At 40.0% G+C, this 13,830-nt stretch overlaps 1 protein-coding gene across 22 annotated transcripts in view; it reads left to right on the top strand.

Annotated features, from left to right (window-relative positions):
• COL12A1 (collagen type XII alpha 1 chain) overlaps positions 1 to 10,651 on the top strand; it is a 110,875-nt gene extending 100,224 nt beyond the window's left edge. For 9 of the 22 annotated variants that reach the window (XM_083431095.1, XM_083431087.1, XM_083431086.1 and 6 more), the window contains 6 exons: positions 3,280 to 3,315; positions 3,412 to 3,478; positions 5,000 to 5,188; positions 5,489 to 5,557; positions 6,440 to 6,610; positions 9,586 to 10,651. In XM_083431095.1, the coding sequence (XP_083287221.1) occupies positions 3,280 to 3,315; positions 3,412 to 3,478; positions 5,000 to 5,188; positions 5,489 to 5,557; positions 6,440 to 6,610; positions 9,586 to 9,767 (714 nt within the window). In that variant the 3' untranslated portion in view covers positions 9,768 to 10,651. Of the gene's footprint in view, positions 1 to 3,279; positions 3,316 to 3,411; positions 3,479 to 4,999; positions 5,189 to 5,488; positions 5,558 to 6,439; positions 6,611 to 6,981 lie in introns of all 22 variants that reach the window. The other 13 variants (XM_083431105.1, XM_083431096.1, XM_083431097.1 and 10 more) reach the window with 2 other exon arrangements.
• The last annotated feature ends 3,179 nt before the right edge of the window (positions 10,652 to 13,830 follow it).

The following is a 13,830-nucleotide window of genomic DNA, read 5'->3' on the forward strand; positions in this document are numbered from 1 at the left end:
GGGGTATTATTTATGTTTGTTACTTTGTTGTGTATTTTTATGTTTTTATATTGTCTACCACCCTGTGATCTTTGGCCAAAGGGTGGTAAATTTTTAAATAATAATAGTAATTATAAAATAGTCTTGAAAAGGAGAAAGAGGAATTTTCTATATGGCACCAGATAAGTCACATCAAGGTTTTTCTGCCCCACCCCCCGCTTTTTAGAATGCCATGCAAATGTTTGCATCTAGTTTCTATGAGATTACGCAGTCTCATATTTGGAGTCAATCGGTCACATTACCTTGTCACACTGATTTCCTTAGATCTTAATTGTGACTAATTTTCTGTTCTTAATGTCTCACATTAGCACTGATTATAAATGCTGTCTTAGTAAGGGAACAGGTTGGGTTACCAACTGGCCACCACCACCACCAACAACAACAGGGCTTGGCCTGCTTAATTGTCTAATAGTAGTTATATCCAAAGTCATAAACAGGTAAACCTCTGCACACCTTGAGAGGCATCATTGCTTCAAATTTCTGTGTATCAGTAATGGATGGTACGTTGGAGCTGTGCTGCCTCCAGCTAAGTCACTGAGGTGGCAACAAGGTCCGTGCAGTGCAATTGAGTCAGCAGGAGTGCTGCACTGGCTGCACCAGCACTTTGCACCACCCCAACCTTGCCACCAACATGCAGCAGTGACTCAGCTAGAAAGAGGTTGACCAAGTGGCACAGCCCTACTACACCATCTGCTACTGCTGCACATCAAGCTGATGTTAAGAGGCAGAAAAGCAGTGACCAGTAAAAAGTTGGCTCCATTCAGCTTAGGAGCTCTGTATGTAATGATAACTTCAAGGCTTCTTCATAATAATGGAAAATAAATAAATAAATAAATACATACATACATACATACATACCCTGCCCATCTGGCTAGGTTTCCCCAGTCACTCTGGGCGGCTTCCAGCAAAATATGAAAACATAATAAAACATCAAACATTCAAAATTTCCTGATACGGGGCTGCATCCAGGTGTCTTCTGAAAGTTGTATAGTTCTTTATCTCCTTGACATCTGATGGGAGGGCATTCCACAGAGAGGGTGCCACTCCCGAGAAGGCCCTCTGCCTGGTTCCCTGTAACTTCTAATTAATATATATATATATATATATATATATATATATATATATGCTTCCCTTTATCCAAATATAATAATTTCAGAGTGCAGTGTTTTGCTTTGGTTGTCCCACTCTCTCGCATACTGTTTCTCAGCTTTTCAGATCAAATCCCAGCAGGAATCTGGCATACAGTCTGTGCAGATGTTTTGTCAGACTCATGTGGTAGATGGGCTTTCAGCACCTATATGTATGCTATTAAGAAATGCCAAAGTGGCAACCTAAGCCCATGTGTGCAAGCGGTGGGCCAAATGTAGCCTGCAGAGTTTTAAAGGTCATCCAGACTTTTCCTGTAGCTACATGGCTGTGTTCCAAAGCAGCATTTCCTCACACAGCTTTACATATTTCTTGTGATAATGTAACCATCTAAGAATCTTTGTTAGCACTGGTAACACAAAGATCCAAATCACACACTTTTAAGCCAAGCATGGGAGAATAATATCATGGCCACAGGTACTATGAAATCATTTCAACATGAGTATGTCGCCAAAAAAGTTTAGATAATTCTGGGCCATAGTGAACAGAGAGCTTTCCTGAGTTCATTGGCCTATCAGTGCATTTTTAAGTATCTCTTGAGAATTCTAAGTTGGTGAGAAGAAAAAGTTCTAAGTGGGTGATAAGAGAAAAATGATTTGTATGCATGTTTAGAAGACAGGCCATACAGGAAGCAGCAGCAATATCCTACTTGCTTTGAGCTTTTGCTTTCCATGGGGACAAACTTGATAATTTGCTAATTAATTACCGTACAAAAAGAAAAGCCTATTCTTTAGACAAAGATAGCTATAACACAATAGACTAATTAATTCAATAAGGAGGAAGTATCTAAGCAAACAATGGTGCCTCTTAAGTATTTAGAATGAACAAGAACAAATAATGTAACTATACTTCATAGACACAAACAAACAGCCTTCCCAGGGTCTCCCATTGTATCCATTTCTCACATGTGGTTGACATTACTTCTGGAAAGTAAATGCTGCCTCAGGCTAAGACAATCGACACATCATATTCTGTGTAAGGCTGGTCAAAATGATGAGAGAAGACATAAATTACTTGCCTGATCCAGGCATGTGGCAGCTCTGTACAGCTGCTAGCAATGTTGCTCTCCCAAAGAGATGTTTAGTGAATTAGAAGAGTCCTTTTCTTTCACACACTTGCTTTGACAACTCAGGTAAAGAGTTTAAGGGTCCCTTTATTTGCAAGAAGAGTGGTTGATGTTGCTGCACTGAAAGCAGCCTGGGGGATAACAAATAATCAGAGCCATATGTAAACAAACAGACTTTTGAATGTTTGGCAGCAGCACCCAGGGTCACCATGACCCTAAATTCTGCACATCTGAAATCATCCCTGGTGTAAACTTCTCACTTTCACAAATTAAATGTTCATGATCTCAGTGCAAGATTGTTGAAATGTTGCCATATTCAGTTATGCTCTAGTCCTGCAGAGTAATTTATTGGTGTGTCACTGAAGGAGCTTTTTAAAGAAACCACTTGTGGCCAGATTTGGTGATTACTTTTGCTGACAACAGAATATTAAGCATGATTAAATAATAACTAACGATTCACCTCTGGGAGCTTACCAGTGAAAATCTGTTTGGTTTAATAGCAATTTCTCTTTTGTTTGTTCATTTGAATGCCCAGAATTTCCACACATTTCTGATCATTTATTTCAAAAATTGGAGTCCCCACAGAAAGGAGAAGGGAGGGAATTTAAAGGAAATTCAGCAGTTGAGGTTCTGGTATTACTGATGCCAATCCACCTTCGTCATCAAATCAGCTTAGTACATGTATTCTAGTGTACATGTATTCTAGTAAATGAAAATAATCACCATAGCAACTTAGAGGTAGGCAGTTGTAGCTTATTGGTACATGTAGAAGTGCCCAGGTTCTGGCATTTCCGGGAAAGACTAAGAAAGACTCTTGCCTGAAACCCTGTAGATTTACTGCCAGTCTGCTTAGATGACGCTGAGCTAGATGGACCAGTGGTCTGATTCAGTATAAGGCAGACACTTGACTTTCATGGGCTGACCTTCCATGTTCAGGCCTTGGAGTGCCTGGCACACACTTTTGCAGTCACTCCTGTTAATACTCCCTCTTTCTGTGATGCACTCTGATGGAGTTTAATTTGTTACAGGGGCCAGCTGGAATAAAAGGCGAGAAAGGTGACAGAGTAAGTGCACCCTTAAAATGAATTTGTTTGCATTTTCTAATGCTCCCTACAAAAGAGCACATCATGTCTAATACATGTTCTGTTTCTTTTATTAAGGGAGACATTGCTTCCCAGAATATGATGCGAGCTGTTGCAAGACAAGTCTGTGAACAAATGATGAATGGTAAACAATGCTTTGAAATATGTGCAACAAAACACATGTTTCCGTGTACCATATTGTCAGACTCTGTTGTGAACTTAAAGCTTAAAGTCACATGGGTTAAGTGTTTCTCAAATTAGGCAGAGCCTAGGCTGGTGGGTGAAATTGCAAATGTTTGACCTCTTGCTAGCTCGATCACCAAATCCAGCAGAGTCTGATCAGCTGAAAGCAACTCTGAGTTACCACAGGTGGGTACAAACCAATGGCTGTCACAACAAGCCTAGGTTTATTTGCCACTTGTCCCTTTGGCATATTCAATGTGGCAAACAAGAACTTCATTGTACTAAATCAACACAAAATTAGTCAGTGGTTGATATTCTGGATTGAAATATGGGTTTGAGTTTGATTCCTTGCTTTGCTGTCAGCTGCTGCCTTTCTGTAGCAGTACTGATAATGCTTAATGAAGGCTAGGTCTGATCCCACCTTGTGCTGTTGCCACTTTGTGCTCTTCAGTGGCAGTAGCAGTGATGACAAGTTGAGGTCCCATTCTCCAAATGCTGGCAAATACTGAATATGTTTTGCTGCTCCTTCTGGTGTTTGTCATACATGGTCTTCTAGAGCATACAGAAATGAAAATAAATGGTTATGCTTAAAAGTAGGGGCATGGTCAAGTCCACTACAGGCATACTGCCCATACATAGAGGTATCATTTATAGGCATTAGAGCTTGTCTTCAAACTTGCCTTCTGTTGTGCACACTCAGTACATCAGACCATTATGGGGGCTGGGAGGCAGGTACATGACACCCAGAACTCTGCCTTACATTCTGTGCCTTACATTCTTAGGCAAGACCTTGTTGATCAAATATGTGTTCTTCTGGGGAGCTAAGTTGTACTGGATTCAGCTTTTTTATAATATCATCTTGCTGCCAACATTTCTCCTTTTATTGTATTTATTGGATCTACAGTTACATAGAGTGGAACCTCACAAGCTCTATGCCTCCATGGGTAGAAGAGAGTGGAAGAGATTTTGGCTGATTGGGCCTCCCCACCCCCACCTCCACCCATCCGTGTCTCTCCTAAAATAAACCCAAACTGTTCTGGAAGCTTTGGGATCCTCCAGAACAGCGTGAGGGGCTGAGTGTGTTGAGGCTGCAGGCCAGAGTTGGTATGGGAGAAAATCATGTTCTGTCCATGGAAGCACCCAGTTTGCAGAGCAGGTGCCTACATTGGCTCTGACTCACTTCTGCAAATGAATCTAACCCTATGGGTATTAAATGCTAATTCTACTCAGAGTAGACCCACTGAGGTTAATGGCATGATTTACTCAGGCTCATTAATTTCAGTCTACTAAGAGTGGAATTTAGTTGAATTTATTTATTTACGAGTTTATACTATTTGTTAATCTTAGCCTAAAGTCGTGTACCAAATTAACCAGTAGTAGTCAGGAAGGTGCTTTGTGGCACCAGGGAGCAGTATTCTGTTTTGTTTTTCACAAAAACATGGTATTGTGCATTCTTATATTATCCTGTTTTATTTCTCCAAAGCCAATATGGCCCAGTTTAACCAGAGGCTGAATCAAATACCAAATGATTACTATTCAAACCGTAACCAGCCAGGACCATCAGGACCACCAGGGCCCCCTGGACCTGCTGGGCCACCAGGAGAACCTGGGACTGGGGGCAGGCCAGGCTTCCCAGGCACACCTGGCATGCAAGGGCCAGCTGGAGAAAGAGGTGAGTTGTACTATATATGTATAAAATGTGTGTGTGTGTGTTTCATCATCCTAGGTCAGCTGCTGTCAATCCTTTGCTAATCCTTCAGTCTAATAACATCCACAGGACAGCCTTTAAACCAAACAGAATGTTTTAGTATAAAAATGGCCTGCATATGCTAAGTGGTTCATTGGATGAATAAGAGCAATATTTTAAAATGTGCTGTTAATTGTATGCTTCACAAGCACAGACAATTATTTCTTCAGCATCACTTTCACAATTACATGGGGTGTTTCCCTTTTCTTTTTATGTGTGCTTTAGGGCTACCTGGAGAGAAAGGTGAAAGAGGGATTGGATCACAAGGGCCACGAGGTTTGCCTGGGTCACCAGGTGAGTTTTCTGCATCACATGGCAGCAAAAAACCGTAAAAGATAATATTGACAGGCTTTATAAGGTACGCAAGTAAAATTTGATCAAAATGAGCATCAAGTCTTTTTAGCTTGTATCTAGCCAGGCATTTTACATTTCCCCCCTCCTATTTCAGGGGAAACAAAATGTTATTTTAGCCTTTTGACTGAGAATTAGGTTTTAGTTGCAATTGTTGTGCTCTCTTTCAGTTGTAAATTACTCTATAGTATAGTTACAATTTAGGATAGAATGCAGGGCCTTCACAGTTACTTTTTCTATCAGTACAATTTTGATCATTTACCGATGTCCTGGCAAGAGTAGGCAGACTGTCTTGGCGCTTCTGTTTTTAATTTACTAGTTGAAACATACCTTTCTTCATTACAAGATCCATAAGAATTTTGCAACAAATTTTAGCTCCACTTTGTTAAAGCTCTCAACATTTCTGTTAACCATGAATATAACTTGTTCCAAAAAAAACACCCCATGATCTCATCCATTCTAAAGCTGCAGGGTAGCAGAACTGAAGCAGCCCTACACTTTAATTGAAATTTAGTGTGCTTGTCTAATACAGAAGTGCCCCATGAGATCCCTGTATCGTACACAGGATGGATATAAACCACTAAGCTCAAATCTTGCCACAGCAGTTTTCTGTGCATAAAGACCTTAAAATTAGGGAACCAACTAATGATGAGTTACATCTTGGGTTCCCTGCGGTCGCTTCATTGACACCATATGTAGAACCCAAATGGAAACATTTCTTAACCATATGTCTGCGTCTAGACTTCAGTTTTGACAGTCACTTTATCGGACTGCTGCATGTTGAATTATATAGATATATTATCTTCCTTTTTCTTCTATAATTAGGTCCACAAGGAGAATCCAGAGTTGGTCCTCCAGGTGCTACAGGCTCACGGGGACCACCTGGGCCACCTGGCCGTCCTGGTAACTCAGGTATCAGAGGTCCCCCCGGGCCTCCTGGATACTGTGATTCATCCCAGTGTGCTAGCATTGCTTACAATGGGCAAGGATATCCAGGTAGGTTACTGAGTACTTAAACTTAATTTTGTACCTCACTGATAGGTCAGTTCCGTCTGAATTGCTTTGTGGAAGGAGACCTTCTAGTATAATGAACTGAATCCAGCTCAGCTGTTCAGTACTTGTAACTGAGCCAGCCTAGAACTAATAATTCAGGTGCTACTAAAAGTACTTTTTTGGTATTTACTGAACTACCCCAGTTTGATATGTGTTTTGTGTTAAGGGGAAAATATTACCTTTCAGAAGCAGTTCATTTCTGATAAATATAGTGTTAGAAAAGTATTATCTTTGCTTAAGGATTTAAATGACAATTTTCTTCTTCTTCTTCTCCTTGTGCTCCTCCTCCCATCAAACTACTTCTTCTGAACAAGGTTGACCTCTCCATCTAAAGTAAAAAGAACACAGTTGTTTGCCATTTTGTGTCTTTCTGATTAATGTTGGGATTATCTATACAAAATTAGTACCTGAAATCTAATATCCCGAGAACAAATGCTATTCTTTGGTACAGTGCAGACAACTGAAAAAAGTCACCATAGCACAATTTTGTGTTGGGTTAAATTCCATGGCATCTATGATTATATTACTCAATGGCACACATTTCTTCTGAGAAGAAGCAGTTTCAGACAGTGAACTGCCAAAGGAACAAAAATGCTGGATAGCTGTGGCCACTGGGGCACCAATGAAGCAATCCTATACGTGTCTACTCTGAAGTAAGCCCCACTGAGCTCATTGGTGCTTACTCCCAGATAACTGTATTGGATTGCAGCCAAAGTCACTGTAAACTGGGAAGGGGATGAGTCCCAAAATTGTGTGTGCCATATAAATCTAGGGCATCTCTGAAGAAGGGAGTTCAGGCTCACAGTATCAATAGTTGTGTGCACTGTAGCACCTTATAATTCATAAACTTGATATGTTGTTTGCCACTATCATAATGTGCATGTATACATGAATGAATATATATATATATATGTACACACAAATTCATGGACTTTGAGCTAATGAATGAAACAAATTTTATAGAGTAATCACGCAGAACTTGCACAAGATCAACAATTTACATGAATTAAAAATAAATGGAAAACAATATTGCAGTGCTCTCCTTCCCAACAGAAGCCTTGTATACATATATAGATATATGCATATAATTTAACCCTCCATAGATGGATTTAGCTGAATGAATATATATATATTGCACAGCTGTTTGACCTTGGAAAACTAACATCCTCTTTGACCTGTTTCAGGTTCCGGCTAACACATTTTCTAAGTCGCCAGTGCTGCTTACAGTTTGAAAACAATGAAAATCCTGTTTCTGAGATGTTTGCGCACGTGCTTATTAGGAAGTGAATCTGTATGGATATTTCACATAGATAATGGCTAACTGAACACCATAAGATGGGGAGATTCTTTTTTTATACACTTACTAACAAGTCTTCTTGAACACGATAAAGGACAAAGATGTTGGTAATGCCAGAGGGGGAAAGTCCATCTTCCTATCCTTACTTTTCTCTCCAACCCCATACCTAAAAAGTCCCTAAAAGACTCAGTTGCATTGGAGACTTATAAAATTACTAACTAGTGAATTTAAGACCAGGATACATTTAACTTCATGAAAGAGAAATGACTTAATGTAAATAGTAAACTAATTGTGGCTTGTAAATGATTTGTATGGGATCATGTCTGCTAAAATTAGTTAACATTACCATCATGCTTTCGCATTTAAGCCTGCTGCTGCTGCTGTTTACTGTGTGCTGCCATAACCACTCTGAAACTTGTTGAAACCTCTCTCTCTCTGGTGCTTGTCTTCATCATTCTCATCATCATCTTCTTATCTGATTCAGGGCATGGGTTTTTTTGTATATGTAATCTTCTTTAAAGCACTCAAAAGCACAATTACTTTTGCTTCTGGTCCTCCTGCAGGGTTAGGTATTTCTCCAGCACAGCTATTACTCAGTCCAATATAAGGAACACTGTCATGAAATAATATTTACTGAATATGATCACCACTACTCATACTTTTTGTAGATGCCTGCCATAGTAGAAAACTATTTTTAAGAAACAAAAACAATGATACATGTGAGTTTTCCCTTCTTGACTCAACTGAAAGCTAATTAAAGAAGTTGGCAGGTTAAGTGCTAATGTAAAGGATTAATAAATTGTGCACCAAGGTCTGATTCATCTGATGTTAACAGTGTTGAGATTTCATTGCAACAAGAAGTTGGTTGTGATTAACTTTCCCATTGCTTTAATGTAACTTAGTTAAGACTTAAGCTGTAATGAAGCCTAAATGCTTCTTTAGAAAGTTCCCCAAATCTCAAGGCATCATATTAACTAATTTTTATCCAAAGCAGACCCACTGAAATTAATGGCATTGACTAAATAATTGCAATGGGTCCAATCTGAACAAAAGTTAGTTGAATATGACCCACTATTAGTTTTGAAACTCACATTTTAGACCAAGTTTCTTTTATACTTTATCTCCTTGCCCCCACAGAAACTAAAAATAATGGTTGTATGTACTCTGCCAATTAGTCTCTAACATTAATTGTACACAGTCTTGTGCTTGCTTGCTTGGGATTGAAGTTCCTTTGAACTCAGGGAGACTTACTTTTGAGTAAATACGATTGGGTTAGGCTGTATCTGAGCTCTGGTGTACAGTTAGAGTGATCTTGCACAAGGAGCCCTCCTCATTCACTTCAAGGGCAAGGAGCAGTTGCAGAAACAGCTCCCTTTTTCTGAAGGGAAAATCTTTATGTGTATTAGAATTCCCGCAGTAATCACTGGCTTAGTATCATTTACTTGGAAATAAGTTGCTTTTTTATGAAAACTCAGTTTGCAAGTAAATGTACTTAGGGTCATATAGATTTACACCCCAGAATCACTAAAATGAAAATATTTAATTTTTTTAAAAAAATAATCTGTGGATTCAAAGGCATTTGATAACTATACTGTTCAATCGGACGACTATTTTCAACCAGAGCCATATGCACCTGAAAGTGGACCTTATCCGCCTGAAAGTGACCCCTACATAGTACCAGTGGAATCAGAAAGAAGAGATGATGAATATGAGGACTATGGAGCTGATATGCATTCACCTGGATACCCCGAGCATATGCGCTGGAAAAGATCGTTATCAAGAAAAGCAAAAACAAAACCATAAATGATTGACTTCCTTACCTTTCCCCTCTTTTTGGCTGGTGGTTTTTGTTGTTGCTATTCTTACATATGTAGATTCGTCGGGAATTGGTTGGGTGTGCCTATTTCTCCACCACCGTTTCCATTGCTTCTTCTGAGGGTATCATGCTTATGTGGGAATAGCAATAAAACGTTACCATAGATTTCATTCTTGCTCTTACAATGCTTGTAAAATACCTGAGCTTGCAGCAGCTTCATAGAACTTTAACAAGTGCATTAAAATTACCACAGGGCTGCGTTATCTTTAAGTAAATTAAAAGAAAGGAAACCCTACACAGTTGCTGCCAGCGATCTGAAGGCTGGATGCTTCAGCAATGGAGCTTGCTTTATGCTTTTTCACCTCATCCATTACTTAACTCACACAGTTCAGTCACATGACAAATCTGCAGTCTAGTGAAACAAAAAAACTCTGCTTTTGATGTGTTCAGTTTCTCTTATCCTTGCTCCTATCTTGCAGGGCATATACTGCTCTAATACATCTCTTTAACAACCACAAATCTTAAATAATGTAGCTGACATCATTGTATCAACTGGATACAGGTTTTTTTTTAAAAAAGAAATAATGGCTTAAATCTCCTTTTAGAGACATTAACATTTATGCCAAATTGCAGTCAATCCTGCAGAGATGGAATTGCATGTTTGTGTTGTATATTTAGTATGATTCCCCTCCCCCCCAGAATATAATGTTTCGTAGTTATCAAAAAAAAAAGCAGTTGGAAATTGTTTGCAAGACTATGGATATAGAATTGCTGCTTTTATATTTTAACTGCAAATTGTGAATTTCACTGCCTTATATTATTTATTTCTGAAACAAAAGAGGCATTTTTCAATAAAACTACTGAAAAATTATATAGGCTGTGAGTATTATTGCTGGGAGGCTTCCAACCTTCAGAGGTTTTATTGTCATGGGAAATAAATCAACAGAAACATTAAACTACTTTCAGAATAACCTTTTCACATATAAAACTTGCAGCACATTGCAGTTTAGAATGTTGAACAATGAATACTAGATTGTGTTACAGGCTGAGGTCAGCATTATATATCAAGCAGTAGTTTCCATACTCTGATGGTATAATACTTCATTTCCCTGCTCATGGAGGCCCCAACCATGATAGAATTAAGATAGTGGTTCCAAACTCAGGCCCTGTACATTTTTCACATAATCTATGAACCCATCGCCGCTGTACAAGAATAATAGCTCTCACATTGCCACTTCTGCAGCCAGGATTTCCAAGACATTAGTCTTTGGAAAAGAATCCCATGCAGGTGAAAAACAAAACTGGCAAGCATGTAAATGATTGAACTTTTCCCCCTTTTTTGATTGTATCGCCATTGAAAATTACCCCCTTTGAAGCTGCTTTTCCTTAATGGTTACACTTTTCTGTTACACTCCGAGACTAGTTTTAAAAGGGATTAGACAAATATTAAACAGAGAATAGATCTACCATTGGCTATTAGCGACAACAGATAAATGGAATCTCCAAGTAAAAAAATTGTGTCTCTGATAGGTGTGGAGGGCAAATTTGTTTCACTTTTCATTTTCATGCAAACCCACCTAAGTTACACTTCCTGAACCATAAAACAAAACAAAACGTAAAAGACCCCTGACAGTTAAGTCCAGTTGCGAATGACTCTGGGGTTGTGGCACTCATCTTGCTTTACTGACGGAGGGAGCCGATGTTTGTCCGCAGACAGTTTTTCCGGGTCATGTGGCCAGCATGGCTAAGCCGCTTCTGGTGAACCAGAGCAGCGCACGGAAACGCTGTTTACCTTCCCACCGGAGCGGTACCTATTTATCTACTTGCACTTTGACGTGCTTTTGAACTGCTAGGCTGGCAGGAGCAGGGACCGAGCAACAGGAGCTCACTCCATCGCAGGGATTCCAACCACGACCTTCCGATCGGCAAGCCCAAGAGACTCAGTGGTTTAGACCACAGCACCACCCGTGTCCCTGGTTCCTGAACAAATATACAACCCAAAATGCAGCTATCCTTTGATGGGTGAAATTGAGAGAGGGGAGCTTATTAGAGGAAAGGTGGGTTATAAATGAAATTGTGTGTATCTGCAGAGCGGATACATATGTACAGTAGGCATATGGAACACAACCTCTGCTTTTTCCAATTATGTAGTGATATCCAGAGTTCATTTTACTTGGAGTACAGGCATTGCAATCAATTGACATACATGGGCATATGTTGAATATGAAAGAACTGTGGGTGATAACTAACATAAAGGAAAACTTATCTGAGAGAGGTTGCCCAGCTATCATGGAATTGCTTTGGATGCTATGCAGGGCTGGGGTTTGGGAAGACTGAGTACAAATGACTTCTATCAATAATATCAGGAAAATAATATCAAGCAACACTCGCTATCAACAACACACCTGATCTAACTGACTGCATCTTACATGTGCCATTTTCCCAGCCCACACTTCACCTATCCAAAGGAAGAAGGGCATGAAGACAAAGTGTCATATTGAAGCCTAGCATGCCTATTACTGCAGCCATGAATCTGAGCAGGGCACTGTTCCAGAGACATGCAGGTTTCCTTGATCATTCCTAGCCCTGCAACTGATGGTTGAAGCTGTCAGATGTGAGAGTGCTGGTCAACCGACTGGAAAGATGAGCTGGCCGTGACCCCCTTTCCTTCTGAAGATCCACCTGTATCAAATGCATGGAGTGCCATTTTCCATGCACACACTTTCCAATTCATTCCTTATTATGCACTTGTGGCTCCTGCTGGATTGGGTACATAAGAATATAAGAAGATGTTTCTGAATCAGACTAATTCTGTTCTCACAATGGCCAACCAAGATGTCTATGAGAAACCCTCAAGCAGGACTGAAGCACAAGAGCATTCTCCCCTCCTGTGGTTTTTAGCAATGGGTATTCAGCAGCATACTGCCTTTGAATGGTGAAGCAGAAGTAACCCTCATAGAATCAGAGTTGCAAGCGATCCCAAGGATCATCTAGTCTAACCCTCTGCAATGCAGGAATATGCAGCTGTCCCATACAGGGATCGAACCAGCTACCTTGCTGTTATCAGCACCATGCTCTAACCAACTGAGCTATCCGGGCTGAGATTAGTAGCCTTTAGTTTTAGCCAGAGTCACTAGATTATGCACTTGTCTGAATCATAATTATGAAAGGCTTGTTGCTCAGTTTCCTCCAATATGATTGCTACTCTTGTTTCATCTTGTAGTGATCAAAGCCCACAGCTACACCTGAGAGCTTCATGCCAAATTACACCTTAGCTGTAGGCCACGAAACTGGTTCTCTTCCAAATATTAGGAAAGAGACCCTTATGTGCAAGCAACCTATGAACATCTCTGGATTGGGGCCAAGATCTTCCACTCCGTCTCACACCAAATGCTCACCAACATAGCAAGTGCTGAACTCCCAAATATTCTTGAAACTAAATTGTAACAGTGAAATTACTTTTGGGCGTAAAGTTAATAGTTTCTGATATGCCCCACCCATTCCAAATTCTTCTCATCATAAGAAATATTTAACCTATTTCTTTAGATTCATCTTGGCATGTAGAGTCATGTTACACTTAAATTCCTAGCTTTGCAGATTTTCCTCCCTACTCATCATGTTGCCTTTAGAGTATCCATCACTCTTCTCATGGTACTGCAATGCTATTCTAGGTACTAAGGGCCCGTTCAACCCTGTCCATTTTCCACACACATAAAAGCAGTAACAAGACCCCAGTCAGGCCAATGATCAACTGGCTTGGTATTGTCTACACTGGCAGCAGCTCCCCATAGTGTCAGGCAGGAGTATTTTCCAACCCTACCTGGAAATGTTGGAGACTGAACATGTCACCTTCTGTTTGCAAAGCAGATGTTCTTCCACTGGGCTACAGTCCTTCCTTGGCCTTCTCAGCCACACAATTGCACAGGGAAACATTGGCTTGAATCTAAGCCAAGCTCTGTACATGCAGATATAGATGGAATTATTCCCATGATCATGGCAGCATGAAATGATGCATGAGCATAGTGCTGGCAGCTGCCTCTGTATACAGAA

Source organism: Podarcis tiliguerta, assembly GCF_965153285.1.
Source record: "Podarcis tiliguerta genome assembly, chromosome: 3".
Lineage (NCBI taxonomy): Eukaryota > Metazoa > Chordata > Lepidosauria > Squamata > Lacertidae > Podarcis > Podarcis tiliguerta.